Source organism: Vigna umbellata, chromosome 1 (assembly GCF_029865625.1).
Source record: "Vigna umbellata cultivar VRB3 chromosome 1, Vumbellata_1.0, whole genome shotgun sequence".
NCBI classification, from domain to species: Eukaryota; Viridiplantae; Streptophyta; class Magnoliopsida; order Fabales; family Fabaceae; genus Vigna; species Vigna umbellata.
Genome location: NC_142165.1, coordinates 71,298,603 through 71,326,256, shown reverse-complemented (window position 1 = coordinate 71,326,256; position 27,654 = coordinate 71,298,603). Strand labels below are relative to the sequence as shown.

At 30.0% G+C, this 27,654-nt stretch overlaps 3 protein-coding genes and 1 long non-coding RNA gene across 11 annotated transcripts; 1 reads left to right on the top strand and 3 right to left on the bottom strand.

The window, feature by feature from the left end:
• Window positions 1-2,876: 2,876 nt before the first annotated feature.
• LOC148206204 (uncharacterized) lies at window positions 2,877-5,570 on the bottom strand. Of its 3 annotated transcripts, XR_015783526.1 has the most exons (6): window positions 5,442-5,570; window positions 5,137-5,362; window positions 4,939-5,031; window positions 4,665-4,826; window positions 3,397-3,470; window positions 2,877-3,174 (listed from the first exon to the last, which is right to left on the bottom strand). It is a non-coding gene; the product is annotated as an uncharacterized LOC148206204 (long non-coding RNA). The 3 variants fall into 3 exon arrangements; XR_015783524.1 differs by having other exon boundaries at window positions 5,137-5,563; XR_015783525.1 differs by lacking the exons at window positions 3,397-3,470; window positions 5,442-5,570 and having other exon boundaries at window positions 5,137-5,412.
• Window positions 5,571-5,746: 176 nt separating this feature from the next.
• LOC148206203 (uncharacterized) lies at window positions 5,747-9,879 on the top strand. The gene is made up of 2 exons (XM_088104150.1): window positions 5,747-6,331; window positions 9,485-9,879. The coding sequence occupies exons 1-2, from the start codon at window positions 6,152-6,154 to the stop codon at window positions 9,656-9,658; spliced, it is 354 nt and encodes a 117-aa protein (XP_087960276.1). The 5' UTR covers window positions 5,747-6,151; the 3' UTR covers window positions 9,659-9,879.
• A 1,253-nt stretch (window positions 9,880-11,132) lies between these two features.
• On the bottom strand, window positions 11,133-12,742 carry LOC148206202 (gluconokinase-like). The gene is made up of 4 exons (XM_088104149.1): window positions 12,432-12,742; window positions 12,302-12,344; window positions 11,941-12,020; window positions 11,133-11,840 (listed from the first exon to the last, which is right to left on the bottom strand). Exons 1-4 carry the CDS (start codon window positions 12,445-12,447, stop codon window positions 11,398-11,400), a joined length of 582 nt encoding a protein of 193 aa, XP_087960275.1. The 5' UTR covers window positions 12,448-12,742; the 3' UTR covers window positions 11,133-11,397.
• Window positions 12,743-23,090: 10,348 nt separating this feature from the next.
• LOC124827587 (aspartyl/glutamyl-tRNA (Asn/Gln) amidotransferase subunit B) lies at window positions 23,091-25,558 on the bottom strand. Of its 6 annotated transcripts, none has more exons than XM_088104146.1 (3): window positions 25,405-25,557; window positions 24,047-24,537; window positions 23,091-23,573 (listed from the first exon to the last, which is right to left on the bottom strand). In XM_088104146.1, exon 3 carries the CDS (start codon window positions 23,560-23,562, stop codon window positions 23,308-23,310), a length of 255 nt encoding a protein of 84 aa, XP_087960272.1. In that variant the 5' UTR covers window positions 23,563-23,573; window positions 24,047-24,537; window positions 25,405-25,557; the 3' UTR covers window positions 23,091-23,307. The 6 variants fall into 6 exon arrangements, with proteins under 6 accessions (XP_087960272.1, XP_087960273.1, XP_087960271.1 ...); XM_088104147.1 differs by having other exon boundaries at window positions 24,047-24,532; window positions 25,405-25,553; XM_088104145.1 differs by having other exon boundaries at window positions 24,017-25,077; window positions 25,405-25,548.
• Between the last annotated feature and the right edge of the window lie 2,096 nt (window positions 25,559-27,654).

Genomic DNA, 27,654 nt, shown 5'->3' with positions numbered 1-27,654 from the left:
GAAATTTCTTGTTGTGGACACCTTCAACCATGGCCAACAAGGATAATCAATCCACACAACATTGAAAACACACTCGTAAGGACCCCTGGGGACTGCTTAAGCCATGTCTGGGTAGCACTCTTCAACTTTCGGTTACAAAAGGGGATTTTTCTAAAAACCATCCAAATTGCGTCTTCAAAATAATGGACTTGTGCTCCTCACTCAAAATTCCATTCAAAGTAGCAATACACTTCGTTTTCAATGAATGACGAACAAACAACTGCAAAAAAAAAAATTAATATTTGTTGGTACAAATAACCAACAAAAGTCACAACCCAAAAGCAAACACCAGCAAAATGACCAACAAAGGCCAAAAGCAAAAATCCAACCCCAAAATACGAATACGAAAAGGGAAAAAGTTCATACCTTGTTAGAAGAACCAATGTCAGCGGACGAACCCATTGCACAAAAAAAGCTCAGAACTTCGACAAAATTGATACCGAACGAGACACTTTCAACAGACCAACCACAGAGATCGCTGAACGTATATCGTCGAAATCACGAACTCGAGAGAGAAAGAGAGACTTCGAGGCCAGCGACGACGGAACTTCCTCAACGTTCAGAGAGATTGCTCAACGACCACTTCGAGGCATTCACCAAATGGAGAGAGAAGTTCAAATGAAAACTGAAAACCTAAAATGGAGAGAGGAGAAAGTGTTTCAGAAGAAGGAGAGAGTGTTGAAAGGAAGGAGGGTGGTTTCGGAATAAGCAAATGTCCAACCCTGACCCCTTTTCTAAATCAGTTTTTTTAAAAAAATAATTTTAAAATGGGCCAATACAATGCTGACACGTGACATTGTCAAAACGTTGTTAAATTTGCGTTGTAAACATATCGCAATCCTACCGAATTAGCTAGTGAAACCTATTTATAGATTTTTCTTGGCACTATGATACCTATTTATTTCTTTCCTTCAAAATTTAACTATTTCTTAACTAAACTCATATGCCATTTTTTCTTTTCATTTTATAAACACAAAAACATAAGGACACTGCTTTGTATGCAAGGATTCTCCTTCCGACAATTACATTAAAATCATATCAAACTCACAATTTCAACCTATGACTCTAAAATTGTATCACATTGATATGAGTTCTGCTTAAATGTATTTAAAGTAAAACCGTATCACGATTTTACTGAAAATATAAAAAAATATAAACAAATGTATTCGACTAATCAAAGTCGTTTTTGTACGTAACTCATTTATTTACACTAAAGTTATGTTGTACGATTTTACCTTTTTAATAATAAAATTTTTGTTAAAAAATATCAAGTTGTCTTACTTTAAACAACTTACTTAAATTTGTAATTTTTTTAAAAGTTATCCATTTTGATCAATTTAATTATAAATTGTATATATTAGAGTAAAAAAAAACCAAAATTTCATACTATTTTGTTTATTAATGGAAATTAAATGCACATAGACAATAGACAAAAAAGTATACAAATTACAACAATTCTGACACAAGTAAGTAGTTCTTTGTTATCCTTTAGTTATATTTTGAGGAACATTGATTTATTTTTTTCACTACAAATTAACTTAATGGTATTTGCATTGTGTTGTTAACTAATATCTCATCATAGATTTAACTGAATTTACTAATATATTTCTTTCGATCAATATTGTTTTAATTTACAGTGTAGATGAGTACATTAGAGAACATTTACATGTAAATTGTCATGAAAGTTAGTTCATATTTTTATTAGCAACTTGTTTTCCTAAAATAACAACTTAGATCTTTTTTTTAATTAATATAAGAAATATCTCATATAACTTTACTAAATTATTTAATTTATTTATGAAAATTTAAAAGACTAAAAAATCATATTTAAGAGAGTATAATTTCATAATTCAATATTTATTTTCTCTTTTTATATTTAAAAGACTACTAATATTTTAATATTTTTACTAATAGAATGGTACGTGTTATATAAGTACACCTTCATTGTTTGGTTAGACAATCATTTTCCAAAGCTTGTTATACTTTCAACAACTTACTAAAAAATGTTCTATCTTTTATACATTTGACGTTGAAATTTTTTTTCCAGAGCAACTATTTTGACTTCTATTAGAAGTCATAAAGGCTTTTCTTGTTCATCCAGATAGATTTGTCTTCCACAATTTTTTTTATCAATAATTGTTAATATTATGTTAACGGAGAGAGTTGAACTCACAATCTCATCTACTTTTACTTCTAAACCCTTCAAACTAACATTTTATTTTTCAAATGTTAGTGGAAGAGTTAAACTAACAACCTCTTTTATCCTCTCTTCAACTTTTACTATTAAACCAACCTTATAACTTTCATTATTTTTCCACGATAAAAAAATGAATAATTATACATGCCAAATGGACACAAATGCAACACAAGATAAATAACATACATAATTTGTAATAAAAGGTGGCCAACCATATTAACTTAGTTTGATAAAAATATCAGATGAAACTCCAAGTCTTACATAATGAGTTAAGTGTCAATCACAATAAAGTGATGACAATACACAATGTAATAAATCAATTAATCCAAATGAACATGTGAAATTTTCAAGACATAGCTAAATCTATTTTCTAATGATAATTTTTATTTTTATAGAATGCTTTTTGACGACATTTCAGAGACTGAATTCATAATGGTACTATGATTTATGACCAAACTCACTTGACTTATTTTGAGTCTTCTCTCGGTGATTTAAGGCTTGACTTACAATAAATTGACCTTGTGCTTTAACCTGAATTGCTTTAGAAAACATCATACAAAAGGATAATAAACACCTTTGCAAAATTTATGAAGAAATTTATAACAACATTAAATGAATTTTAACCTACAACATGCAAGGATAATCAATAATGTGCTTCCCATAATCAATTAGGCTTGAACTTTCAATGTTGCAATTGCACTATGAAAACCATGTATCATATCCAATACCCTTAATTTGTGGATGGATAATCGATTCTCATGTACAAATGTTAAGAACTAACCAATATTCTTGAAATCAAGTCCACCATTGAAACGTCCTAACCTAACACCACCAAACCACCTCCATCAACACCTTTCTTTAGCTTCCAACAACACCACTAGCAATCACCATTTCACAATCCACGAATACATTTTACTCAGGTCACACCATGCACACAACTACGAAGTAAGAAGGATGAATGAGTCAATGTGAAGTCAAAATGATGAACTCACAAAATTTTAGTGTCATGTTCAACTAAAAAAAGTATTATTGATAGTGAAAATTTGTCAAAAAACGTAAAAAATCTATGGGTAAATAATTTTTTCAATAGTACAAAATCAGTCAGTAAAAATACAGTTGATAATATTTATTAATCAAATTTGATTTTTGCTAATAATTACCTGTGAATATTCATAGATACAATGCAATGCATATTTCAAGTCCAATGGGTTATGTTCTTTATACTCAGACAAACCTGTCAATATTTGAATATTATATTTTTTTGTTAGTTTTTTTTTTTTTTGTTTTTAGATAAACAAAAATATAATGACAATTATATATGCACAACGTCCAGACAAAATTTTCACATAAAATCTTACCAACAAATAATTTCATCGATAAATTAAATAATAATATCTGTCAATAATTCCTTCATAATTTATCATTATGAATAGATATAATTTCGTTGATGAAAGCCTGAAGTTTTCTTGTACAAACCTTCTTATGATCAAGGAATTTCTGACCTCTCACTATTATTTAAGAATCTTTATAATAATGCATATGCATATGAAAAAAATAAGGATAATTTGAAAACTATACTTTCGTTGTGTTTCTCTTCTAACTTGTGAAGGACCAAATTTAACATTTTCCTACAAATAAGCATTCTTATTTCCTATAGATCATGAGATCCAAACAATTGTGACACCTTCATCAAATAAGTTTTCACCAATAACACTCAGCTTAAAACAAACATATTGTTAGATATCTCCAAAAAATTTACTAATTGGTTAAGTTATTACAAGACATACCTAGTTGTCTCGTAAGAATGAAATTTGCCACAAATTTCCAGTACTCACGTCTTGGCCTTTGGGAAAATAGAGCAATGCCAAAATAATAATCGAGAAAAAAAAGCAAATAATGTATGGGTCCAAATAAAAGAACCAAGAGAGTTACTCCCTCCACCACCACTCACTGCCTCTATATCTTTCCATTCCTATTTTGTCCTTCGATAATATTTAAATGGATATGAATATACGTTGGATTCTTAAATGGATGTCATGAACGGATATCGACATCCGTTGAAGAACAAACAAATGTCAATATCCATTTAAGAAAGAGTTTGGGCGGAGCCTTGTATAATTGGAACTATTCTGAATTTTTCTCCAACAACAATTCCTGACATCGAGTCCACCCAAAATAATCTTGTAAGTGACACACGTATACAAAGTTTGATGGCATGTAGGGTCACATAAACTGAATTTAGAATCTCCGTGCAACCTAAAATCAATTTGTATGTTTAACTTTTATCTGATCTATTCTTTAAAAGGTAAATGTTTTACAAGTTTATTTTGTTTGTGAAAAAAGTTCAGTTTTTTTCCCTCAAAGAATATAAAAAATCTATCTACAAGAAATTTGAGTTGAAAGTAAATAGAGGGAACAAAGAGGGTACCTTGGAAAGGAGGATTTTAGTTCCGGGTCGCTTGTCATCCCAGCTGAAGGAGAAACCATCATCATCAACACCTAAAATGTGGTCATTGGATCGAATATATTGCATTTATGAGCTAGTTCCTGAGGCTTTATAAATCCATGATGCACTCCACAGAAGTTCATCCTATTTATTTAGCATTTACAACAAAAACAAGTCCAATCAGAAACCATGTATTCGTGCCACATGTTTCATTGTTACAAATATAATTAAGTTTTTGAAGTTATGTGTGCCTTACATGGTATCCAGAGTAAGAGCAGTAGAATGGACATGTAACAGAACCAAGAGAATCACAGTAAGAACCCCTGTAACGGTTTGCAAAATTGAATACCTGAAAAGAAACATTCAGATTGATTAATCAGACAATTAACATACAGAACACTTTAGCTAGCAAGAAATAAAAATGGAGGAACAATTTTTTATATTTATTAATTACGTTTATGGCTGCTTGAAGCAATTTGGAGGAATACGCTGGATCTGAATCTCCGAATACTATCGAAGAAGCTGCAAGTGTAGCTGCTGTCTCTAGCGTTTTCAATCTGGTCCATCATTGAGCTTTCAAATTCAATCACACTTCATGCTAACAATGTTGTAGTAAAGGCCATTAGCAACCCAAACTTAACGTTGTCTCCAGTACCATAATAGCCACCTACTAGGTTTACCTGAATTACAACATTAATCATGATTAAACTCTTAGTGAGCAAAACTATAAGACAGTTTAGTTCATGTGGAGTCACATACATTTAAAATAGATAGATAGAAAGATAAAGAGATGGATAGAGGGGATGTGGATGAAATTTGAGCAAAATTAAAAATAAATTAATTTGGTTAAATAGGGGAATGAGATAATTAAGCAATGGTGGGGGTTCTGTACGCAAAGAAAAGAAAAGAAGAAGGGAGAAACTAGTTTGTGTGCAATCGGAAAAAGATAAAAGTAAATGGGTGTACGGAGATTTAGAGTTTTAAAAAAGAAAAATAAAATTAAATAATAAAATTTAAATTAATATAAGATAATTTTAGAATAAAAGAAACAGTGAAGAAGGGTAGGAATCACTTGGGTTGTGGAGGGAGCAACTCTGAAGAACCAAAAGTGATGATGCATAGCATGGGCCCATTGAAAGAAAGTGTTTTCCCTCATTACTTTTTACGTGATATGAAACTGCGTTTTCATTCGGAGCCTCCATTCAAAAGCCTAAATTTGAAATTCAGTGCAATAGAAATTCTATGCAAACCTTTTCTGTGGGCTTAAAATGAAAAACAAATGTTTAGTTTGGATTCATTTTAAGGAATTGATTGTTATGTGGGCTTTTACACTTTTTATGTAAAAAAAAAAAAAAAAAACTTAGAAAAATGAGCTAAACTAACGTGTAAGGGAATTCCATTTATGAAACTGAGTAATTGGGTATAGAAAGATTATTTTGGATTTGTGTGTATTGGGGTTTCAGCACAAGATGTCTCTCCGAATAAAGGCAGTGGTAGATAAGTTTGTCCAAGAGTTGCAAGAATCGTTGGATGCTGATATTAAGGATAGGATCATGAAGGATAGAGAGATGCAGAGTTACATTGAAGAGCGTGAACGTGAGGTTTCGGAACGTGAGGCTGCTTGGAAGGCTGATCTTTCTCGTCGTGAGGTATCTACTGATTATCCATTTCTTTCAAATTTGTAATCTTTTTAATTTTTCTTACTTTAATGTGCTATCTCCTAGTTGGATAAGACTATTGTTGTTGTAACAGAGGTTGTGAAATTTGAGAGTCTGTGTGCTTGTTGGTTTTTCTGTGTGAGGGTCTCAAACACACGTTCATTTCAAAGATACAATTTGTTACTTCTCAGTAACTGAAGCTTTGGAACGTCAGCCAACTAAGTGCAACATTTATCCAAATACCTCTTTGTTAATCACGGAGCTTCTCAAATTTTGACCTGTAATGGAACGTTATGTTCTTCTAAAAGATAATATTGGAAAGACCTATTAACAAAATACTCTTTTAACACATCAATAGTTTAACATTTTAGCTTCATAATTAAGAAAAATAAAAAATCAAAATAATAAAAGTTTGATAATACATTAGTACCAAATAAGATAAACCACATAAACGATGAAATCATATATAACTTTTTAAAAACTCAACTTATTAAAGTGATAACATTTTAAAAGGGAGTTAATTTCTTCAAATAATTTGATTTTCCAGTAAAACATTTTGTGGGGTCAACGAGGGCAAAAATTACATATGATTTCAAACTCACTTCTTGATTTCAGAGTTTTCTCAAGTTTAGTATGTTTTTTAATGGATAATTAACTCGTTTGGCCTACTTGGAATCATAAAAGTTTAAGAGTTTACTTAAAAGTTTGACAACCATGGTTGTAATGTGCATTCTACATTTCCTTTCACATAGACTGAGTAACTCCGATACCATTTTGAGAAAGTGAAATTTAACTCTAACTTAAACTCACACGACTGCATGGGATTAAACTTGAGTAGATAGGCTGTAAATGACTTTAATACTCTATCTTAAAAAAGTAGAATTTAAGTGTAGCTCAATTTCACAAAACTACTTTAGTAAAATAGGTTTCCATCTAGTTATAAATCAGAATTTGGTTATATTTCTAATCCATGTGGGATATCCAACATATACATGATGAATAACTATAGACTTCCTCTCAACTTTTGTTTCTCGTTCACGTGAGGACTGACTACAAAGGTGGGCATTGGAGTAAGTTCATAGGGGCATGGGAAAGGGATGAACTGCATTACAGGGATGTGTCCTACAGCCTGACCTGTGTCATTGGGACACTCCCCATGGCTATGCTTCTGATAATTTTTACATATAATAATTGTCTTTGTTATGCGAACATCTGAGAAAGTTGAACCCAAATTATTTTGTTACTGTTGCTGCAAGATTCTATCAGTACTTTGTAAAGTAATCAATAAAAGATGCCAATGGTTGTAAAATACTGTTTATGGTTGATCATATGAAGTGAAAGAATACTGTTGTTCCTAGTTTAGTTTTATTGGTAAAACTCTGATTAACTTCCTTTTATCAGCTGAGCATGGAAATGGCTGTGCATGAATTATGGCTTATATTTGTAGGTAGGTGGTCTCAATGTCTAAAAATAAACAAAAAATATGGGAATGTTAACTGTGTTCTACACTTCTACGGGGCATTGAAATGGCTTTGCATGAATTATGGTTTAAATTACTAGGTAGTTTTCTATTCGTCTAAAAGTACATAATTTTTTAAACAAGTCTTTCTTAGATATTTGTCTCAGTATTTGTACCCTTTCCTAAATTTCTGCTAGGCTCCACTGGTATTTATATGCAAGATGTGTGATAGCAATGTGGCAATGCCAATTTCACTTGAATTTTGACAGGAATCCTGTTATGTGACATATGGTCACGATGTAGCATTTCATTTTATTTTCCTAATTTCTAAATTGTAACCTTGCGGTACACTGGTGAATATCTCCTCTTATTTTTTTTGTGAATAATTGGCAAAGTGAAATGCAGTAGAATAATTTCAAATTTATATATTGATATTGATGCAATTTCAGTGAACTGCTTCTGAAATTGAAGAAAGGAAGCAAACGGCCTTTAGGCACTTGAAATTATACAAGGAAGTGATTCTTTAACTAAAACAATGTGAGGTTGATTATTTTGAGTATTTTATACCAGATGATGCATTGATATTGTCGAATTTTAGTCTATAATGCTTCTGAAACTGAAGAAAGAAAGCAAAGTGGCTTTTAATCATGAACAGTTTACGGATAAATGATTCTTTATGTATCACACAATCTGAATAAATGAAGCTTTTCATCCCCCAAATTTCTGAGTTTGACACATGATAAACCCCTTAATAGGAGTTATGACTCAACTAATATTTTGGAACAAATTAAATAAAAACAACAATCCCTAAAATTTTAAGCTTGAGAAAACAAATATAACTAAAACTTGTGCTTCATGGTTGCTAGAAGCAGAATAAATAGTGTTAGAATTGCAAAAAGTGGTTAGGCAGTAACTTAATTAGCTGACTTGTAAGGTCTTATATACTATTAGACTTTATCTCTATTTCATTTGAGATCTTCAACGCATTCCTCACATCAAAGAATGAACATTTCAAGTGAAAAATTAAATATTTGTAGGTGAGTCCTATAACAGATAGCATAATAAGCTTGGAATGATTTTGATACCATCTTAAAAAGTGGAGTTATAAATAACTCATCCTCATAGAATTAACTTGTAAAGTAAATTTTACAACTCATTTAATCTTATTTTTAGTCAATGTGAGATCTTTAACAAGTAAATTGACCTTTAAATTAGATCTTGAAATTCCTTTGCCCTAGGAGTCTGCCTTTGTCATATTGTTTTAGTGATTGTTGTTCTTGCAATCAATTCATCAGATGACACCAGAGAAGCCCCTCTGCAAAATGTTTCTTCCTTAGACTAGAGCGTTATATTTTTCAGGCATTTCTACTCTACACCACACTTCTTTTTACGTCTTTAATAATGACTGATAACATGTTTCAGACACCTTCCTGGAACCTAGTTTATGTTTAGTGAAGATATGTGTTATATCATTCAGTGCCTTATCTTACGTTGTGAAAATGTGTGCTACATTATTCGTAAAGCATAAATATTGTTGCATTTGGGAATATGAAACAAAAAAGATTGAAATTGACCGAACATTGTAACAATATTTCTATTTACCAAACAAATTTCCATTTATGACCTTGCAATTAAAGAACAAAAAATCAGACATCCTCACTATCCTTAATTTTTTAATGTTCCAGGCTGAGATTGCCCGACAAGAAGCAAGGCTGAAGATGGAGAGAGACAATCTGGAGAAAGAGAAAAGTGTGTTGATGGGAACTGCGTCAAATCAAGATAACCAAGATGGAGCTCTTGAAATTACTGTAAGTGGTGAAAAATACCGTTGCCTCAGATTTGCCAAGGCAAAAAAATAAGGCTTTGCTGCGGTGACAAAAAGGAAATGTATGATCTTCACTTCTGCACCTCCCCTGGAAAAGGACTAGTGCTGCCGAGGAGCCCACACGAAAAGCCAAGCTCAATTTATGCACCTCTAGGAACAATTATTGAAATCAAAACTGTTCAGTGGTGGTTTACAATTCCTGTTGGGATAGTGTTTTATGACTTGATTAATTATTTTATTGATTTTTTTCTGTGATGATGTTGATGCTTTGCTTTGCTTAAAATAAAATTTTGGCTATATAATTAATTCTCAAAGGATTGTACGCGAGAAGATATTGGTCTGAAGTATCTATTGAGAAAAAATGACAATCAGCCAAGATAATTTTGACAGCAGATTTCATGGTTTCTAAAAAGGATTGCAGAGGAGAAAAAAAAAGACCCTAATGCATACTCTATTTTGATGGTGCGAAAGAAATTTAGAGTACTAAAGAAAGGAAACGAAGGAAATACAAAAGAAAAAAAAAGAGTGTGAAAAATAAAATTGTTTAGGTGATTTGAAAAATAATAAAAAATAGTTAAAAGAAAAATGATTTTATTTGTTATTAATAATCTTTCTATTATTATTAATACTATTAAATACAAAAATCATAATCAGCTATATATAAAAATAATGCATTTTTTTTACCCCGGGTCCATTATACTTTCAGCACAAATTCATGTCCTTCCACCCCTGCAAACAGTAAATAGGCTAAAGCAAAGTAAACAAAGGTTAAAGGACATTATTAAAAAGACTCTATAATTAATTATGATGCTGAGTGTCACCTATAGCGGCAAAAGGCTAGTTTTGTTTTATTAATTAATTGTAGTTACCGCCCATTCAAATGTTATGCAGAAAAGTCTTGTGTGAAGCAGGCTGCAACTTATCTCTTTTTTCATTGAAAAAGAAAAACAGGGAAAATAGGTAGGATTTTTGCAATTTGAGGGCCCATTGTCGATCACGTTATAACTTCGAAGATGAAAAGAAAGTAAAAGATAGAATAAGTTGAACATTTTTAACTAGATACAAACAAGTATTTCCTTCACTTTCACAGGAACTTTTTGTTTACTTTTTTCCAAAGCCTAAAGTTCTTACAGTTGATTTTATTTTATTTTTCTGTGGAGAATCACAATGGCTGGCCAACTATGTTTTACTACAGACCTTTGAAACAAGTTGCAGATAATTTAAGGTAAGCCTGGGTAACGAGACAACATGGCTAATGATTGTCACTCTCATGCACTTGCTATGGACTCTTTCCTATACGAAATTCTCAGGCAACATGGCAGCAGAAAGATCAGTCAAGTCAGTTTTCTTTTTCCAGATGTTCACCAAATTTCGATATTAATTATTATCCAGTCTGTGAAGACCAATCTTGAAATTCAATGACATCCAGTTCATTCTTGCAAAGACGAACCAAACCAAATTCTGATTCAAAATATTTGGTGTTTTAGTTTGTACAATCACCACATCAATTAAAGGATAATAAGAAAACAAATCCAGTTGCAAAACTAGGATCTGTTTAAACTGGGAATTTTCTTATATTCGATATATGGTGAAAAAGAAATAGAATAGCATCAACCAATAAGAATATCATATGTACAGCTTGGCCTTTTTTTTCTCTATAGTCTATCCTGTTCTAAATCATTCTCTTTCCCCTTTTCTTCAGGCATAATCATATTCCTCCTTTTATTTGTAAAAACTATAGTTGAAACTATGAAATTATTAGAGATTCATTTATCAATGAAACTCAATACAATTATGACGGAAACAGCCCTGAAACTGGAGCTTGTTTAGAATGGTGTTGACAATGGCTTCGGGTGTCAAAGTAGCATCAACTTTAAGTATTCCTTCGCAGTCATCAATCTTTAGCAAATCTAACTGAGATTGCAGAAGTGATGCAGGCATATAATGTTTTCCTTCTGCAGCTCTCGCATTAACTCGAACACTCAGCACTTCAGCAGGAGCATCCAACAGAATGAAGTTAACAGGACTTGCATAAGTTCCCCATTTATAAGCAGGGTAACCTGATCTAAGCATTTCTCTATATTGATTCTTCAAAGCAGAACAACCAAGAATCAGACCCTTTTTGTTATCCAAGTATTCGTTTATGACATCACGCAGTGCTTCAAGCCACGGTATCCTGTCTTCATCTGTGAGTGGGATTCCCATTCGCATCTTTTCTGTTGTATTGGAAGAAATCGGATGAAAACAAAAAAAAATGAGAAAAAAGAAATAAGAAAGCAGAGAGAAACAGTCCTTTTGCAGAAATCATACACACACCTTTGTTTAATTCAGAATGAAAATCATCAGCATCCAGATACTTATACTGCATCTCTTTCTCCAGCCTCCGACCTATTGTTCTGTGAAGACATAACCAATAAAAAATGTTAACCAATCAGCCTGTTCAACAGCTTGAAAATGGTTAAAAGCAATCACTTGCAACAGCAATATTCAACAATGATCATCCTCTTTCTATGTATGTGTATATAAACACTTTCATGTCTTCTGATTAATGGTGGCTGTCACATTCTAATGTCAATTTATTTCTCATCCTCAAAGATTTATAAAAACAAGTGCAAATATACGAAAACACCACCATCATAACAACAATATGTTGAAAAAAGAAAAAGAAGAAGCTTACGTCTTTCCAGCGCCACAGACACCCATGAGAACGATAACTGCACCTGTTTTGGATCACAGATATGAATTCAGTCTGAGCAAATAACAAAGCAAAAAAATTGAAGAAGAGAAAAAAAATGGTGAATCGTTACCATCTTTTGAAGCCATATTGATCTAACTGGGATTGGTAACGAGAAATACGAAAGAATTATTGAGAAGTTATGTGTATATGAAAGAATTGAGACGTGAAAAACAGAGCGAAACTGCAAAAGTTATATAGATATAATATATATGCAGGAAGGTAATTTTGATGAAGGTCGCAATCACATTGAATTCTGAGCGAAGTCACGCGGTTTGTACAAAATTTTAATAATATTAGAAAAAAAGATTAAGGTGTTAGAATTTGGAAGGTTGTATGTGTTGTTGAAGTGAGATGTGGAGAGTGCGTAGGATCCGAGTCATTGCGTTGCCTCGTCTCAATCCAAAGTACCTGCAACTCACTTTCTTACCAATCTCTCTTAAAACTCGGTCTGCCCTCATTTTGACAAAAACCAAATCAAACTTCTCATTTTCTGTGTTTCTCTTATCTCTTTTCCCATTGACCACTCAATAACATGACGTGTCCACTTTTTTATAACAAACAAATAAATAAAAAGATCACTGTTATAATAATTATTAGATTTAAATAAATTATTACTTTTAGTAACAAAATTGCAGATTTAGAATAAATATTTTCTTTCTATTTTTATATATTATTAATAATTAATATAATTAATACGTCTTTAGTTTAATTATAGTAATTATCATCCGTGTTTATTAGAGATAATATTAATGTTGATATGTGATTAATATTAAAGAAACACTAAAAGAATTTTAAATTTATAAAATAAAAATAAATAATAAAAATTTAATTGTATATTAACATCAATTCTCTTCTTTAATAAATACATCATAAAGTTAAAACTAAACATGTATTTAATTATCTCAAAATTTAATAAAATTGAAATAAAATTAATAAAATTGAAATTATTATAATAAGAATGTACTTTTATTATATCATGTCAATATATATCGTACTGAATTAACTATCTAGGGAAAGTAAAATAGTAATAATTTGTATAAAAAAATAATCCTTTACAAATATTAAGATATATATCAATAACGATTATTAACTTAATCAAACTAATAACTCTTTGCAACTACATAGAGTACTTTACCAATAAAAATTAGCCTTAAATGTTACATTTTACTATTCGATTCTCATATATATATATATATATATATATATATATATATATATATATATATATATATATATATATATATAATATATATATTATATATATATATATATATATATATATATATATATGGGGTTTGCTAACGCGCGTACGCCTGTTTTTCAGTTGGTACATTTTAGCAATGTGTACCGGGTTTTAGTAGACAAAAATATCCTTATATATCATGGATTCTAAGTTTTAAGGTTAAGGGTATTTTAATAATTTTCATTCTCAAAACTAAAAAAGGAAAAAAAGAAATCCCCCAAACCCTTACTCACCTCTCTCATTCCTGTCAACTCTTTCTCTTTTCTCTTTCTCAGTCCAATCTTTTCTCTGTCATCCCTACTGTAGCCCCAATTGAAAAAATCAGAAACACTTGCTGTTAAACAATCTTACAAAAAAATGATTTTATAATGAGTTTTCATCTTATAATTTTTGTCTTATCTAATTTTATCCAATTTTCACAAGCATAAAGGAATTGATAATTGACCTGGAAAAAATCAGAAATACTCGCTGTTAAACAATTTCTTACAAAAAATGATTTTATAATGAGTTTTTATTTTATAATTTTTGTCTAATCTAATTTTATCTAATTTTCACAAGCATAATGACATCAAAGGAATTGATAATTGGCCTGGAAAAAAATTAGAAACACTCAGTTGTTAAACAATTTCTTACAAAAAATGACTTTATAATAAGTTTTCATTTTATAATTTTTGTCGTATATAATTTTATCTAATTTTCACAAGCATAATGACATCCGAAAGAATTGGTAATTGGCCTGGAGGGTTTTTTTAGAGATGATGATTCAACAAATACTGTAACACCCCGAATCTTTGGCGCTACATCGACTAAATTTTTCCGTAAAAATAAATGTAGAAATTTTGAAATTTTAAACTTCAACATAGACATCAAATAGTACATTATTTATTACAATCGATTCTTCCGAAAATAAAATGTCAACATAGTCAGGATCGAAATAAATTTTTTTTTTTTTTAAAACACTAAAAATTGCAATCCCAAGTCTTCTATCCCATCTCTCTTTCGACCTTTATGCATGTTCAAAAGCGTCAGCCATCGCATCTGTAATAACATCTGCTCCCGTATAACATCACGCATTATACGATCATCGCATTCACATGCACACACAAGCAAGGGTGAGCTAACAATTCAATACAATAACCATACCCCGATACCAAACCATACTATACTCACTTTACCAGATGAAATTACATAAACAAATATGAGTTACACACACTAAACCACATTGCATATATATATCAAACACCAAATCAGAATGCATACACCAATATGCATCAATGCATACACCAATATGCATCAACGCATACACCAATATGCATCAATGCATACACCAATATGCATCATGCATACACCAATATGCATCATGCATACACCAATATGCATCGAACACCAAATCAGAATGCATACACCAATATGCATCACGTCCATCAATCCCAAAAGTCATACAAATTGACTATATCACATACATTCACATACTTTCCACATAAATCACATTATTATAATTCACAATCATGTTCAGATGCATAAATTCAAATCTAATAAAATCCAATTATTTCAGAAATCATACAAACTGAATATAGTCCAACAAGATATATTACACAATAATTTAACAGTCCAAAATCTGTTCAATAGGATTTAAGTTAAAAACTTGTCGAGTAGACTTCTAGGAAAGAGAGGTGCGTCACAATGGACAACTTAAGTACCAAGTCTTTCCTTAGCCAAAGTGTTCCTCAAATAGTTTTTAACAAATTTCTTATTTACAGATTTAAAACAACAGCATATAATATTAACACCGAAATTTAATATAGATATCAAAAAATAGAAATTTAAGCAATATTGAGATCTCTGAGAAGATACGAAATTAATATCTATAAATCTGTAACTCCGATTTCAAATCTGAATGGTCACAATAATTCACTATTTGTTATAAACTATATATTAAAATTTCAGGTTGATCCAACGGTTAACTAGATAGATATTGAGGTTTTACCGAGGTAACTTAGGTGCAGAATTTTAAGTGGTTTTCAATTATACTCAAAATGCGGAACTAATTTCCCTAAGCACAAACATTTAATTACAAATCTGAACGGTCAAAATGACTTAATATGTCTTATGAATTACATACTAAATTTTGGGCTCAATCTAACGGTAAATAAAATATATATGAAATGTTTACCATAATAACTTAAGAACAGAAATATAGTGTTCATCAGATTTTTCAAAACTTAAAAATTATTTTCTCCAAACATAGACTTTCAATTTATAATCCGATCGGTCAAAGTGTATTAATATATCTTAGGAATCATATATAAAATTTTCAAGTTGATCTAACGGTCAAATAAGTCGTAATATATATTTTACCGAGATGACTCAGTAATAGATCTACAGGGGTAATTAATTTACTCAAACATGCAGGATTTATTTCTCTAAGTACAGACTTCTAATTACAAATCCCAACGGTCAAAGTGAAGAAATAGGTCTTAAGATTCATATATTAAAATTTTAGCTAAATCCAACGGTCAAAATAATTAAAAGAAAATTTTTACCATACTAACTTGAAAATAAGAAAATTATAATCATGAAAACTAAATTTATATAAGTGAATAGATAACTACCATTACCAAAATTTTAACATACTCATAACTCATATTCATTATCATAACATGGATAAAAATCATATACAAGAAAGATTAGCTCCCCTTACCTCTATTCCAGGCTTAATGTCCTGCTCCGAATTTGTTTCCCCGAAACCCTTCAGAACTTCTACTCTTCTTGCAACTAAAAATTTCTCCCTAACTCTATCTTCTCTATTTCTCAAGCTCTCACTAGATTCCTCTTTTCTTGGTGCAAAATACCCTTCCCTCCCATGGCTATTTATAGTAAAAAAAATTTACTATTCATTAATATTTTAATATTATTTATTATTTTAATATTATTTAAAAATAATATTTCAATCATTTTCTCACCAAATCTGATCCTAATTTCTACCTACTACTTTCTTCCATGCTAAGGAATCTTAATGCTGAAAATTTATTTTTACTATTTACTTTTTACTATTTACTATTTACCTTTTACTATTCAATTTAAAAAAAATTTACTAAATAAGTTACCAAAAATTTGAACCTCTCCTTCTAAAATTACTATAATTTTATATCCAAAATTTACATTTTTCTATCCACTACAATTATTATTACTAATAAAATGCTGAAATTTATTAAAATATATATTTATGTATATATATATATATATATTTTTTTTTTTTGGGTCTTACAAATACAGATGATGAAATTAGAGAGGTTAGTGAAGATGGTGAAATTGAAGAGATCTTGAATGAACCTTTGCCTTGAAGGTGAATATGTCAATGACTCAACTCTTTACAAAGGAAAATTTTTTAAAGGCATGTGTTTCTGATTTTTTTCAATTGGGGCTACAGTAGGGATGACAGAGAAAATGTTGGAGTGAGAGAGATGAAAGAGAAAGGATTGAAAGGAATGAGAGAGGTGAGTAAGGGTTTGGGGGGTTTCTTTTTTTTTTTTAAGTTTTGAGAATGAAAATTATTAAAATACCCTTAACCTTAAAACTTAGAATCCATGATATATAAGGATATTTTTGTCTATTAAAACCCGGTACACATTGCTAAAATGTACCAACTGAAAAACAGGCGTACGCGCGTTAGCAAACCCCTATATATATATATATATTATCACATTTCTTTACATGTTTTTATATATTTTAAAAAAATTCCATCTTTTTAATAATAAATCTTTTGGTTTTGCATAAAAAGAATGTTGTAAAAATTCCGTGGAGAGATGTCCATATTTTTGGGACACAATTGACACTTAATAATTTAATAAAATGTTTTGTATAAAAGATTGTAATAAAATAGAAGAGGCACACTCATCCACTTTGTGAGATATTTAATAAATCACTTATACAAGGAGTTAGAAAATAATTTGAAAGTATTTTATTTAAAGATGATATTTGATTATTTTATTTATAAAAAATTTAATTTAATGTTAATTAAGTTTCATTTTATAAAAATTATTATTTAAAAAAAATTCAAAAGTTTCATGTGTGTGTTTTATCTCTAATTTTTTGAGTATATTTTTTATCTCTAGACTAACAATGAGTTTATGAAGATATCTATATTTATGATTTATTAGAATTTAAAATAGAATAATTTTTTTTTTGGAATTAGCTTAGTATTTTAAAGCACGAATAGTTCTAGGATTTTATGTATGTGATTCAAAATGGATTAAAGTAAATTTTTATTTAGTTATAATTATTATGATATGTTTAGATATATGATTTGATATTTGTGTAGGTAATTAGAGTATTCTATAAACACTAAAACTATAGGAGCAGATTTCAGTTAGGAGTTTTATATCAAGTTAGAGAAGTTATTGTTATTTTATATTTGTTTATGCTTTAATTGATTTGTATAATGATTTTTGACTAATTATATGATAATTGATCTATAACTTTTGATTGAGCAATTATTACTTGTATTATGAATTATTTAAATATTTTCGAGTGTGAAGAATATATAAGAAAATTTAGGATAGATATACAAGTTTGAATTAATTAAAAAGTTTTGCATAAGTAGTACATGATTACTGAGGGGTAAGTAAATTGTGTGAAAAACTAATAGTAAAATAAAAAACAAAATTAGGTGATAAAATATATGAAATAATGATAATTAGAAACATGGTGTCTCGTTAACTAAACCTAGTAATAATTAAACCTTTGAAATTATTTCATTAATCTTTCTTTTATTTAAAGTTTGTTTTTTTCTGAATACAGCATATTTAATGAGTTTGCATCTTTCCTTGTAAATAATGTTTTAGTCCTGAAATGGTAATGATTAAACAAATTTAATTGAATTTTTAAAATGTATAGAATATATAATCCCATTGGATTGGGCCCTTTACCCATCTTGATTTATAAAAATCAAGTTCTTATTAGTTTTCAATGTTTAATTTATATATATAAATATTATGTCTAATTGTTGTACTTATTAATTGCACTTTTGTTGTGCCAGATGAGTATTAAAACTTGAGATGATAAATTCATTTATTAAATATTTTATTTCAATTACTTACATTTATTTCTTTGTCTAATTGTTGTACTTATTAATTGCACTTTTGTTTTTTGTTGTGCCAGATCAGTATTAAAACTTGAGGTGATAAATTCATTAATATTTTATTTCAATTACTTACATTTATTTCTTTATTTCTTTAATTACATAGAAAATATTTATGATTTATATATCTTTATTACATACTTTAACTAATAATTCTTTTTTATATTTCGAATATAAAGCCATATAATTATACACTCGTATAATTAAAATGAAAATTATCTAATAAATATATTTATCACCACAATTTTTATTATTTTTCTTTCCATAATGTAATATTCAAATAGAATATTTCGTACTTTTAAATTCAGTTTTACAAATTTAATATATAATAAATGCAACTTTTACTATTAAAGATTTAGCAATTAACATTCAGTATGTGGTATATTTAATATTTATTATTTAGTAATTAAATTTTAATAATTTTCTTTTAATATTTATTATTTCATTATTAGTAATTAATATGTATTTTTAATCATTTTTAAGTCTTTTTTATGCAGATTTGTCTTGGTTCTTTAGTTAATTTTTAACTCAATTAAGTCTCTATTTATGCAAAATTGATTCAATTGAACCCTTGCAATTAATTTGAATAAATGGCGTTAAATTTTCAGTCACGTGGCATGCTAAGTTTGCAAATGTTAACCATGTGGCACATTGAAGGTCGCATTACATGGATGTGTAATTTCAAAATGAAAAAGAAATGAGATTTCATTAAATCCCTAAAATATGAACATTCAAAAATCCCTAATTAAAACAGGTGCCTAAGTTGTTCTTGTGCGATGCGGGTGGCTAGGTAGTGAATGTATTTCTTCTTCTTCAAACAGGATGTCAAACGACCATTCATGTTATTCTTTGACATATAATGTGTTGCGGAAGGAAAACCCAAATGTCTGCTTTCGTGATGGTGGAGGATCTAGGAGTTTGGATGTTTCACCAATTTGCCACTATGGATAGAAATGTGTGTTGAGAATTGCTAAAACGATGAAGAATTGAGACAAACAATTTTAGGGATGCTTTAAGTATAAGGTAAGATACATTTCATCAATGTAATTTGTGGTACTGTTTTTTAGAAGACTCTATTGTGTTTGATTGTTGTATTTACATAATGGTACTCAAGACGTTGGTTGCAACTACTTTAGATGGTCCATTGATGTTGGGTTTAACGAAAGGGGTACCTACTTCAAGTGCGAAGGAAAGAAAGATACTTTGGTGAACAGTGAAGAAAGGGAGGCTGATAGGAAAATGATAGTTAATTTAGAGAAATTTGTCATGATTGTTCAAAAGTGGATAAAGGTGTTGATATGAGTGGTTTTTGTTTTATGTGTAATAAACATAATTTTAGTTTCAATGTTGATCAGAATTGGATGATGTGTTGTACCTTTGTTTTGTTTTAATGAATTGAAAACTTCTTTTAGAATTATGGATGTTGAATAAATGATAAATTCAGGATTATGTGTTTATGACTGAGTGATTGAATTCTGGTTACTGAAATGGACATGTCTTACATATGTTATTGATACAAAAAGTTTTAATCAAAGACATACATAAGGATAACCAAAAGTATGGAAATGGAGATGTTTTAGATATGTTACTGATACCAAACCTTAAAATCAAAGACATACATAAGGACGTACATAATTTTTTTTTTCTGACATAGCACAAATTCCATTTTAAATTACCAAGATAGCATATTGTGCAATAATTTACACAATGGAAATTTTTTTGAAGATATCAATGGCCTAACATCATCATTGGTGCAAGGAACACACCTAATAACATTGAACTGACTCACTTATATAAAAAAATTAAATTTTTTTACAAAAACATATCAAAAACCATCATGGATTGCAGTTAGGGAGTCACGTTGAACTTTATGTAATTATTAAACATAGCAAAATCTATTTAGTCCTGAAATGGTAATGATTAAACAAATTTAAATTGAATTTTTAAAAAGTAGTGAATATATTGAGATGGGATTTTACCCATCTTGATGTATAAAAATCAAGTTATTATTAGTTTTCAAATGTTTAATTTATATATAAAAATATTTATTATCTATGTCTAATTGTTGTACTTATTAATTGCACTTTTGTTGTGCCAGATGAGTATTAAAACTTGAGATGATAAATTCATTTATTAAATATTTTATTTCAATTACTTCATTTATTTCTTCAGTTACATAAAAAATATTTATGATTTATATATCTTTATTACATACTTTAACTAATAATTCTTTTTTATATTTCGAATATAAAGCCATATAATTATACACAATTTTTATTATTTTTCATTCCATAATGTAATATTCAAATAAAATATTTCAATTTTATAATTTGGATTAAATATGTTTTTAGTCTCTTAACTATCAAACATTTTTTAGTTTAGTCTATCTTCCAAATTTTGCTTCATTTTCATCTTTCTCTTTAATGAAATTGTCAGATTTAGTTCTCGAACACTAACGACATTAATTTTTGAGTGATCTGGCTAACGGTGTGCCACATTTCATGCCATGTGTACACTTAAAAATTGAAAATTTTGTTCACCCATAGATTAGGGATTATTCACGGCAAGGAAAATTAGGGTTCTTTACAAAATCTTCAATCCAATTAATGAAATCGCGATTAGGATTATTTTCTTCCATCAAATTGTGGTTGGGGTGCTTAGTGTGGTTGTGGTGCATTGTGTGGTTGGGATGCTTCGCTGGTTGCAGTGTTTCGTGTGGTTGTGGTGCTTATTTTGGTTGTCGTGAAAGAAGTCTTCAACGAGATTATTGAAAGAAACGCATAAGCTTCATTCGTGAAGAATATTAATACTAATGCTTATAGTTGGTTACTTGCAATTCCAAAAAAATTTTGGTGTAAATTGTAACACCCCGAAATAGGTGTTACACTGTTTACTTTCTATAAAACATACACATAGAAAATTCGAAACCAAATTTCGATATCAACAAAAATTAGTAAATTTCTTATTACAAACTGATTATTTGAAAATAAAATATCCACGCACAAGTCAGGATCAAATATAAACTTTATTAAAATATACAAAATTTATTATATATTTACATATTTGAAATAATATAATACAAAAATATTAACCTTTTAAATTATTTTTTATTTTAATTTTTAATTTAAAAAATTAAGCAAGTATGATATCTTGATAACCCACCAAGGGGTTAGACAGGATGGACAAAAGCGAACTAACAAATTAAATTTCAAATTATTGATTTACTTAATAACCATTTTCACATCCTTCCATTTTATTAATAAGCTCACTCTTATTTAATAAACTTTCAAAATATTGGTTTAATTTGTTAAATTATATTAATATTTAAGATTGGTTCATGTAATTTAAAGTATAACTTTGATGTACAGATTCTAATGTGATGATTATTAGAATATAATGTATTAAAGTTATTGGGATTATTTTAGAGTTATTACAATTAATCCCTCTCTTCTCACTTCAATAAAAGGCATTTTGGTATTTTATTAAAGTTAATTAAATATCATAAAAGAGGGAAAAGATGAGACTACAGTTGTTTTTGAAAAGAGAGAAAGAAAGGTTACGTTCTCTGAAAAAGAAAAGAAACTGTGACATCCCTCAATTTTTCTATATCATCAAGAAAGTATTAAAGTGAAGTAAGAGAAGGGAGAACGTGGATCCAGGTAAGTTCTTTTCCACTGCGTATGAGAGAATAGTGAGTATCATGAAAATTCAAAATCCTGTGTGTGTTTTTCATTCAATTGAAAATTAAAGAATTGCTTACATGATTAATGAGAACAATATTTTTTTTTATGAAAGTATCCAGGATAGTACACTCACTTTGATTAGAAGCACCAAATATTATATGTGAATATAACAAATATCGTACCATGTTAACGTGATATTATTTGAATAGCACATGATTTCTTACACCATTTAATGAAACCTTTATTGAGTAGTTGAGTAAGTTCAAGGAAGACCACTCTCAATTAATTGTTTTCGATCTTATCTATTCAATCTAGGGAGGCTTGTGAAACCAATTGGAACGATGAGCACATATTTCAGTTTGGATTTTGATTAATGCTACATATACAAGACATGTGTATCGTTTTTAACGTTTAATTGTATTTCGTGTTTTATTTTATTTTGCTCTCGCCTACACTTGATTGTGATATCTCCCATAGACGTGAGGTGATGACTACGAAATTGTACACCAAATCCTATCCTTGCAATTCATTGGCAAAATTTTAAGAACAAAGTCAAAAAGAGAATGTTCTCATCATTACATCGCTATTACAAATGTTGATAAACTTCCTAATGTGTCAAACCACATTGCCAGCACACATGATATTAAGAACAATAGAACATGGTTGAACAAAAAATTCTATTGTATAAAATATAGCATGTTTCTTCGCCCACTGGTGAGTTGTGATCAACACTAGTTTTTCAGAATACAACCATCTACAAGAATTTCTTAGTCAAACAAAAGCCACAACATGCCTACCATATCTCTTGCTCACTGAACAATTTAATGTTATCTTAATGCAGCTATAAAATCATGCTAATTGTCTGTCATACAGAAATCGTCTACTTGAACAAATGAGCAAGATCAGGATCATCCAAATCCACATCCAACCATCCATTCAACTTCATATATTCTACATAATGATCTGGCGGCTGCACTGGGCGAGCACGTTTGGGAGTAAAGCTGTGAATTCTTGCAAGGTCTTTGGCAAGCCATTTAACATATGTCTGGTCCACAGGAGGAACAATTTTGAGTAATATTATGTCATTCTTTTCTTGCTTCGCCTGTTTGTCTCCCCTGACAAATTTGTTTCCCATGACAAATTAACCTGAATGAAGATTTTTGAAAAATTAGTTCTACAAGGTATTTGAGTGTAACTAGCTGAGGTGATGTATAGTGCAGTTATTAAACACTGAAATCGACATGTTTAGTTGGCATGTGGTCATAAATAAAGCTTGTGAAGAACAGGAGCAGCAAGCAACACTAAAATTTCTTTGGTCCTGTTTTGAATGAATTGTTTCAGTCAAGTACATACAGGAAACGTGCTTATCATAAAAGCATGAATGTCAAAAGCTAGTTCTCAACAAGTTGTTTTGTGCTTGGATGTACTCTTGCATGAGTACGTAAATGATAAGTTATGCTAGGAGATTTTTTAACAAAAGCTTATGTTTGATGAAATTACTTATAGATGCATATTTGAAATTACAGTATCAAATGTAGAGAAGTTAATAATCACAAATTTAATAATTTTACAAAGTTTAAGTAACATACAACAACATAGAACATCCAAAATCATCTCACATTGGTTTGTGAAAGACATGGTACTGAAGAAACACATGATACCGCATTGCCTCAACCGTGGAACTTGATCTCTTTAGTTATAAATATAGTTGATACGAGTGTGACCTTGTATGGACAGTGTCAACCATGCATAAAATGTTAAAACCAACTATTCCTCTCCTTGACCCAACAATTGAATCTGTCTGCTGGAAAAAGCTTCTCATACAGTTTAATATCGCAGTCAGTAAGTCCACTAGCCAATTTCAGTACAATACTGTAGCTTCTGGTTCCAAAGTCATTACATACAACTCGTATTGTAAGTGACACCTTCTACTACCTCTCGTTGCTAAACTGAGCAACAAGCATTAACCACACAGTCTATGCTTCTGGCAAGATGCTTAGTTGACTTATTCCACTGAATCTTCTAAGCAGTCTGATATAAATCAAGGGAACAGTTTCTTGGCTTACATATTTATGCTGCTTTTCTCATCTCCAAGGCAACACTACCTAGACTTTTGGTTTTACAAAAGAAGTTAGTATAATGTAGATAACTTTTTTACATAACATATCATGATTCTCAGACAAAATTTTCCTAGTTTCTTTCGTTCTGTTTCAACTCCCCCAACTCAACATGGTACTATTCAATCAACAGAGGCTACTGCTTTATATTATTAGTGAACACTTTCTTCAAAAATAACTTGTCAACATAGAGACCACCATTCAGTATTAAAAAAAATTTTAACTGAAGGTTGGCATAAAAAAGAAAATATCAGACCAATATAAGCATTTACATCAGAATTTAACAAAACTGGTTTGAGTAGGCAAAGTTAGCCATTTTTAAGGGTGGCAGATGGCATGAGATAACTCATAGTACTCTCACGCACATAAGTGATTTCTTGAATGGGGAATCGAGGTTATAGCTTATAATCCTCGTCTTTTCCTCCTAATAAATCAGTACTATGAAAAAGACGGGAAAAAACTATGCCTAATGCAACATCCCACGATTACTCAGAAGTCAGAACAGAGGTTCAAAAGCTAGCTCCATAAAATTCCTATAATAAGAACAAAAATAATAAGGTGAGTGAGACAGAATCACAATCATACTTTGGAGAAACCCAAATCCAAATCCTAACCTAAGTCCCTCTTTCTAAACACACAGAATAGTTCAATTCCAACCAAATAGCAATATGCTAATTCATAACACCACAATCACAAAATGCAAAAAAGATGCGTAACAAGCCATACAACGAACTTAACAATTGAAAAAGAAAATGAATGAAATAAAGATAAAACTAAAATTACAAACACTAACATTCTCAGAAGCAATAATCAAATTGGAAACATAGCACGAAAAGTTAATCGCATTGGAACATACATACCTTCGCAGATGGTTCGACGATAACTGGTTCCGAATTATACAGTTGATTCAGGGATGGATAATATAAGGACGAAAATGGTTCATCTGCGCCACAAGTTCACTGGTACCATTATTTTCCTGCGATTTATTAAATAGTTTTCAATTGTTTATATTTTTTTCCCTCACTAATTTGACATTATATATGTTTTATCAACTACCGGTGGAAATATAGGTGCTACAGTCCACATCTTTCACAATAATAAAAATATACATTTTTTTATATTTATTAAATAATTGCATGTTTCTTAATTTTCTTTTTATATATGTTGGGTTAATTTCACATTCTCGTTTTATTTATTGTTAAAAAGTAGTAAATAAAGAAAATAATGATTTTTCATCAAAAACTCGTGCACCACCATAACATTAAAGATAAAATAAAAAATATATAAAAAACATTACATAAATGGTTTTCTTTATTGTATATGACATCATACACAAATGATACGTCAATACTTTCCCTCTTTTTCAAATTTTAAATTGGTTTTCATTTTGATTAAGATTTTTCTTTCTTATGATTTGTATTATGATGATTTAACGCACTGTCGGGTAATCTTGTTTTCTTCTTTTCTTTTTGTTAGGTGTGAACGTTATAAATAAAATAAAAAATTATTTTTCTTCAATTTCCATATGAAAAACGTTTCTTTAACAACCAATTTTTGCCAATTTTTTAACAACGTCACATGACACATATTGAGTGGTCATTTTTGAAAGTTTTTTTAAAAAACATATAATGTGTGGGCATTTTAGGAAAGGAAAAAGGGTTTTGTGATTTCATTTGAGAAAACTCTCTTTTTTTTATCTTTTTTCCTTTCGCGCTCTTACTCTCTCCACCATTGCTCTCACGAGTCTCTTCACTAAATTCTCTTTCTCTCCGTCTTGCTCTTCATCTCTCCATCGTCAGCAAAGTTGTTCCAATAAGCACGGTTCTCACTCTTTTCTTCCGTCATTTCCCCCCTTCCTACTCTCTCTCTCTTTTCGTTGGAGCAATTTTCTCCTCTCCCTATTGCGATTTTGACCTCCCCCAATGTGTCAAGGTTGGTAGCACCATGAGAAAGTGCGAAGAAAACAAGTGTTGCACTACTTAGGATTATTATAGGTTTTCAATTTATGTCAATTACATGTATAGAGATTTTCATTGTATGAGTCTTGTACATGTTTTAGTATACAAAAGATTATTATTATAGATGTTGGATAATATGTACTTACCTGATATTATATGAATAAAATTTCAATTTTGATATATTTTGTCTGTGCTTTTGGGTGACCTTTTCCACTTTTTCGGATGGATGATTGAGTTTATTGGTCATGGGTGGTGTTTACTTAATTAATGAACAACATAAGTCATTCAATTGTTGAGAAAATGCCTATTTAGGTGGTTTGCACCAAGTTAGGTGAAGTCCATGACTATTGGTGCCCATGTCATGCCCTCATAATCGATTACAGGGACAATTGTACAGAAAGTTCAATATGACTCCCTGGATGGAACAACAACACTCCCCATGATGGTTTTTGCTATGTTTTTGTTGAATTTTTCCATTTTTTTGAGATGGGTGAGTGAGTTCAATGCTATTAGGTATGTTCCTTGCATCAATGATGATATTAGGCCATTTATTTCATCAAAAACAAATGTCTATTTAGGTGGTTTTCTCCAACTAAGGTGAGGTGCATGACCATTGTTGTAACACCCCTCCTCGGAGTGTCACAGGAAATTTTTTTATTTTATTAATTAAGAAACATGTCATCTAATGTTGTTACAGTGCACAAAATTTAAAAGAAAAATTCAATAAGTAATATATATGTGAACAAGAGGGAAATATATACCTATAAGAGAACGTGCTCTCAACTTTGACCTTTGCTGACTATTTTAATCATAACTTTTTTCACAGACCTCCAAATGATGTCATTTTTTTATTAGAAACTAGACTCAAAAAGCTTTCCAATGACTACTAATTTGTAATTTTTGGACATCTTAGGTACAGTTAATACGTTTTACATATTTTGGTCAACTCTCACCTTTGTTGGTTGTTTTGCTCTTAACTTTCTCCACCGAACCCCAAATGAGTTGATTCTTTTTTTGTTGGAATCTAGACTCAAAGAGCTTTCAAATGACTACTAACTCATAATTTTTATACCACTGTACTAGGTGCAGTTAATTTCCCAAAAACAATGTTTTTGTAAGCTTCCTAAATGGTCAGAGACTTCACCTACCTTG

Excerpts from the sequence above, each read along its gene's own strand:
- LOC148206203 (XM_088104150.1), top strand. The coding sequence starts at position 6,152 with ATGTCTCTCCGAATAAAGGCAGTGGTAGATAAGTTTGTCCAAGAGTTG. Across the intron at positions 6,332-9,484 it reads CTGATCTTTCTCGTCGTGAG|GCTGAGATTGCCCGACAAGA; the intron begins GTATCTACTGAT and ends TTAATGTTCCAG.
- LOC148206202 (XM_088104149.1), bottom strand. Across the intron at positions 12,021-12,301 it reads GTCTGTGGCGCTGGAAAGAC|AACAATAGGTCGGAGGCTGG; the intron begins GTAAGCTTCTTC and ends ATGTCTTCACAG. Across the intron at positions 11,841-11,940 it reads TCATTCTGAATTAAACAAAG|AAAAGATGCGAATGGGAATC; the intron begins GTGTGTGTATGA and ends CCAATACAACAG.
- LOC124827587 (XM_047300673.2), bottom strand. The coding sequence starts at position 23,562 with ATGGGAAACAAATTTGTCAGGGGAGACAAACAGGCGAAGCAAGAAAAG.